General features: G+C 37.8%; 1 protein-coding gene across 1 annotated transcript; it reads left to right on the top strand.

The window, feature by feature from the left end:
- The first annotated feature begins 473 nt into the window (after window positions 1-473).
- On the top strand, window positions 474-2,506 carry LOC135785943 (lectin-like). Its single transcript, XM_065295585.2, has 6 exons — window positions 474-548; window positions 804-885; window positions 977-1,119; window positions 1,225-1,365; window positions 1,985-2,099; window positions 2,283-2,506. The coding sequence occupies exons 1-6, from the start codon at window positions 546-548 to the stop codon at window positions 2,366-2,368; spliced, it is 570 nt and encodes a 189-aa protein (XP_065151657.2). The 5' UTR covers window positions 474-545; the 3' UTR covers window positions 2,369-2,506.
- Window positions 2,507-4,912: the final 2,406 nt, after the last annotated feature.

Genomic DNA, 4,912 nt, shown 5'->3' with positions numbered 1-4,912 from the left:
AAAAATAATTTCTTCTGGACTGAACAAAGAAAGACATCAACATTTTGGATGACATGGTGGTGAGTAAATTATCTGGATTTTTATTTTAAGAAAATGGAATATTCCTTTAATGACACAATTAAACAATGCCGTTTCAGATTTAAATATGATACCAATATGTCATTATTCCGATTGAATAGTATTTGATATGAAAGTTAGTCAACACTTTTATTTTGGAGGTTTTTGCATGAAGGCAGGGGTGTTCAGATTGTTAGAAATGTAAGTGCCATGGAAAAGACTGAAAGCTCTATATTATTTCGTTTGATGTCTGTGTATGCAAACATTTCTGTGCTGAGCTGCACACTGTGCCCCCTTAAAAAATTTTTGGTGCATGACGCCCCTGACTGTAGAGAAGACATGTCTATGCCCTAAAGACAGTGTGATTGATTCAGAGAAAAGGGAGGAGTTGTTAATAAATAAACTGTATAAGATGGGTGGTATAGGTGAGACAAATGCAAATGGTACAGTAAGGAAGAGAAAAGGAGGACAAACCTGAAAGAGTTGCAATGGTAAGTCATTTTCTGACAGATATATTCCTTGCATTTAGAAAATAATATAGAATTTATTTTATTTTGATGTTACACAATCTATATTTGTAGATTTGTAGTCATACTCAGAGATATTACTTCAATTTCTAATATTGCTATAGATGTAAGATTGAGCAAATCTGTAACAGTGCAAACTCTGTGGTGTAGCAGAAGTAGCAATACAAAAAGGATTTAATTGGTCAAAAAGCAAGCATGATTACATTTTCTCTTTCACAGTATAAAAGAGGAACAAAATCTGTTTGCTTTATGCTGCTGGCACTTCTTTGGGACAGTGGTTACAGCTTAACTATGGAGAGAGGTACTTTTTCATTTGTATTTATTCATTGAAACATGGTGATGATATGAACCCTACAAACAAAAGCCAGTCATACGTGTAATTATGTTTTTAGGCGATACTGCAGCCCATGTGAATGCCACAGCGTTTCATCGTCTACCTTACCCATGTAACGTGGATGGCTTTAATGATTGGTTCAAAGTGGACAACTACTGCGTCAAATACTTCAACAAACCTCTAAACTTTACTGACGCCGAGGTAACACTTTTATTCTGCAAATGATTATTTTATTATCTTAACTTTAGTTTTCAATACTGTATAATGCATCAGTATTTCTCTTACACATACACATTTCATACACAGTACAGCTGTAGAAAAACAGTCCCTAGAGGACACCTGGTGTCAGTGCACAATACCAGGGCTAATTATGAATTGCTCTCCATTGTGAAGAAGATGAACCCAAATGACTTGCGCATTTGGATCGGGGCATATGAATTTTTTCAGGTAAAAATGTCAGAAATGTGTGAAGGTTCAGAAGTGAGTTGAAAGAAAATATCAACCATAACATTATGATATGCCTAATATTGTGTAGGTCCCCCTTTGTCACCAAAACAGCCCTGATCCATTGAGGCATGAACCAGCATTCACTTTTTAAGCAATTTCAGCTACAGTAGCTCATCTGTTGGTCCAGCCTTCATCAATGAGCCTTGGCCGCATCGCTTTTCCTTCCTTGGACCACTTTTGATGGGTACTGACCACTGCAGACCGGGAACAACCCACAAAAGATGCAGTTTTGGAAAAGCGCTGACCCAGTTATCTAGCCATCACAAATCGGCCCTTGTCAAAGTCTTGTCCTCAAAGTTGATGTATCGGAAGCAAGAAAATGAGTACTGTACCTGAAATTGCTAAAAAAGTGAATGCTGATTCTGATAGAAAGGTCTAGTGAAGTCCATGCCTCAACAGGTCAGGGATGTTTTGATGGCAAAAGGGGGACCCTACACAATATTAGGCTGGTGGTCATAATGTTACGGCTGATTGGTGTATTTGCTGTATTAAATTATTATCACTGTTAATTTATTATAAAAGATCCATACGGTATAATATCTTTCTTTCACTTTTTCAGACTGGTAAATTTCATTGGTTGGATGGTTCCTACTGGGACTATGATGCTTGGGTACCCGGTCAGCCCAGCAACATCTACTCTAGCATAGAAGAATGCGTGGAGATGAACTGGAAAAGTAAGAGGGGAACAAATTATTTTACGTAGCTGGTTTTCACAAGCCGGGTCACAAATTAATATTTAAAGAAAATACAAATGCATAAACAAATTGACACAATTTTATTTTAATTTTTATTTTATATTAGGCACAGAACAAAATAATCAGTAATCTCTCTTTTCTCTCTCTCTCTCATATTTCCAGTTGATGGCAAATGGAATGATGTCTCTTGTAAAACCCAAAAAAACTACATATGCGCCTTCAAACCCAAGAGGATTATGGATGAGTAGACAATTTATCACCCCATAAAACATTAGGCCTAATTTTCTTCTCCTCTGCATCAACAAAAAAATTCACAAAAATAAAAACATTTCTTATAATTATATACCTTAAAATGATAATAAAAACTTTTATTATTGCAATCAAAATACTGTGTTATTTTCTTTTTTGTATGATGTCGTATTGAAGATTGAATACTGTCACTGTGTCTAGCAAAGTTTGTGACACACTGGTGTTAGTATGAAGGCGGGTGTTAAAAGATAAAACAACAGTTATTACACTTCAACTTCATCCATCTTTTCAAATCAACCTTACAATGAATTTGATCATTTCAGTCAGAAACACAAACTTAAACATCTTTTAACTTTTAAGTGTTTAAGTTACAGACACTAAATCTTTATTCTTTTTAACGGACACACACACGTGGTGGCCATTGTGAGGCCATTAGGCCACAACAAGTCATATGAAGTGCGCCATTTGGGACTCAGCCATAGTAGGCCTACACTATTCATTAGGACCATGTGATGTCATTGTACTTTATTGCAACCATTTTTCTGTCCAAACTGAGGGAAAACCTTCTGATCTCTCTTATGAAGCCAATTCAGAAGTGACTTAAACTGCAATTCATTGACTGGCCGCTTGAGGCTGGCTCCAAAAGGGAGTCAATTCCCATAGACCCCCATGTTAAAATGTCCAATTTTACAGCAAAAAGTAATATATATATAATAATTCATGACAACTGGGGTGAATTTTTTGTAACTCATCCGTTAAAATGATATTAAGCCTTAAATTTCTGCATAATTAAGGGCTTGGCCACTTGAGTGACGGTTGAAGAGCCACTGTTATCAGTAGAATCGAGCTGGGCGGGGCGTGGTTTCAGCAATCAGCCACCTCAACTTCATGTCCCGCCTCTTTACCCATTATCCGCGAGTGATGCGTGGTGACGTGCGGCCAAGATGGCAATGGCAGGCAACGCCTACTTTAAGCTTCAAAAATGCTCTTCACAAACCAAAGGAAGACCTTACGGACACTACGTCCATATTTTTTTACAGTCTATGGTCCAGTCACAGTATGCACGCCCCGTTTCAGTCAATGTTCATCGGCCATAACTACCAGAGGAAGATCAATGAAACACTCCCAGGAGGTGCACAACAAGTTTACAATATGCCCGGGATGTGTTGCGGTGTTGGCAGTAACAAAAAAAACTCGAACTACAATTTTATTCTAAGGAGTTAGATTGGTGGAATAAAGGATTGGATTCAGTCAGAAGTGACCACTAAGGATAACATAACTGCTTGCATAATATTAAATTAATAGTAAAACGTTCTCAAGTAAATAATCAAGTAAAAGCCAGTAATAAAATAAGAACAGAGAAACAAATGAAAAACAGACAAATATAACATCAAGATACAGGTGCAGTGCTTTAAAGGTGCCGTAGAATGTAAAACTGTATTTACCTAGGCATAGATAAATAATACAAGCTCCGTACATACCAACCCAGTATCATGAAATTATGTACCTATTGTCATGTAAATTTAATAAAGTCACATACTTTCTACATAGATATTAGAGAACAATTTAACATATTATTCCAATGAATTTTTGACACCTTTGTACGCCCTGTTTGTTTTTTAAATATACAGCTGTCACTTTAAAAACTTAGTAATGCAGCACTCAAAACAAATAGTACTAAATAGCACTAAAAGTGGTTCACTGGCTCGTAATAATAGGGGAACCATTTTAAGTGCCATATAGCACCTATGTAGCACCTGTGTAGAATCATATTGTTCTATATAATGTGATTTAAGCAATTTTGAGCGTGGCATGGTTGTTGGTGCCAGACGGGCCGGTCTCAGTATTTCACAACCTGCTTAGTAACTGGGATTTTCACGCACAACCATTTCTAGGGTTTACAAAGAATGGTGTGAAAAGGAAACAACATCCAGTATGCGGAAGTCCTGTGGGCGAAAATGTTTTGTTGATGCTAGAGGTCAGAGGAGAATGGGCCAAAGCAACTTTGACTGAAATAACAACTCGCAGCAAAGCATTTCTGAAGCAACAACACGCACAACCTTGAGGCGGATGGGCTACAACAGCAGAAGACCCCACCGGGTACCACTCATCTCCACTACAAATAGGAAAAAGATGCTACAATTTGCACAAGATCACAAAATTGGACAGTTGAAGACTGTTGCCTGGTCTGATGAGTCTCGATTTCTGTTGAGACATTCATATGGTAGAGTCAGAATTTGGCGTAAACACAATGAGAACATGGATCCATCATGCCTTGTTACCACTGTGCAGGCTGCTGGTGGTGTAATGGTGTGGGGGATGTTTTTTGGCACACTTTAGGCACCTTAGTGCCAATTGGGCATCGTTTAAATGTCATGGCCTACCTGAGCATTGTTTCTGACCATGCCCATTCCTTTATGACCACCATGTACCCATCCTCTGATCGCCATGTCACAAAGCTCGAATAATTTCAAATTGGTTTCTTGAACATGACAATGAGTTCACTGTACTAAAATGGCCCCCACAGTCACCAGATCTCAACC

The sequence above is a fragment of the Paramisgurnus dabryanus genome, chromosome 4 (assembly GCF_030506205.2).
Source record: "Paramisgurnus dabryanus chromosome 4, PD_genome_1.1, whole genome shotgun sequence".
NCBI lineage: Eukaryota > Metazoa > Chordata > Actinopteri > Cypriniformes > Cobitidae > Paramisgurnus > Paramisgurnus dabryanus.
This window is presented reverse-complemented; position numbering and strand designations above follow the sequence as displayed.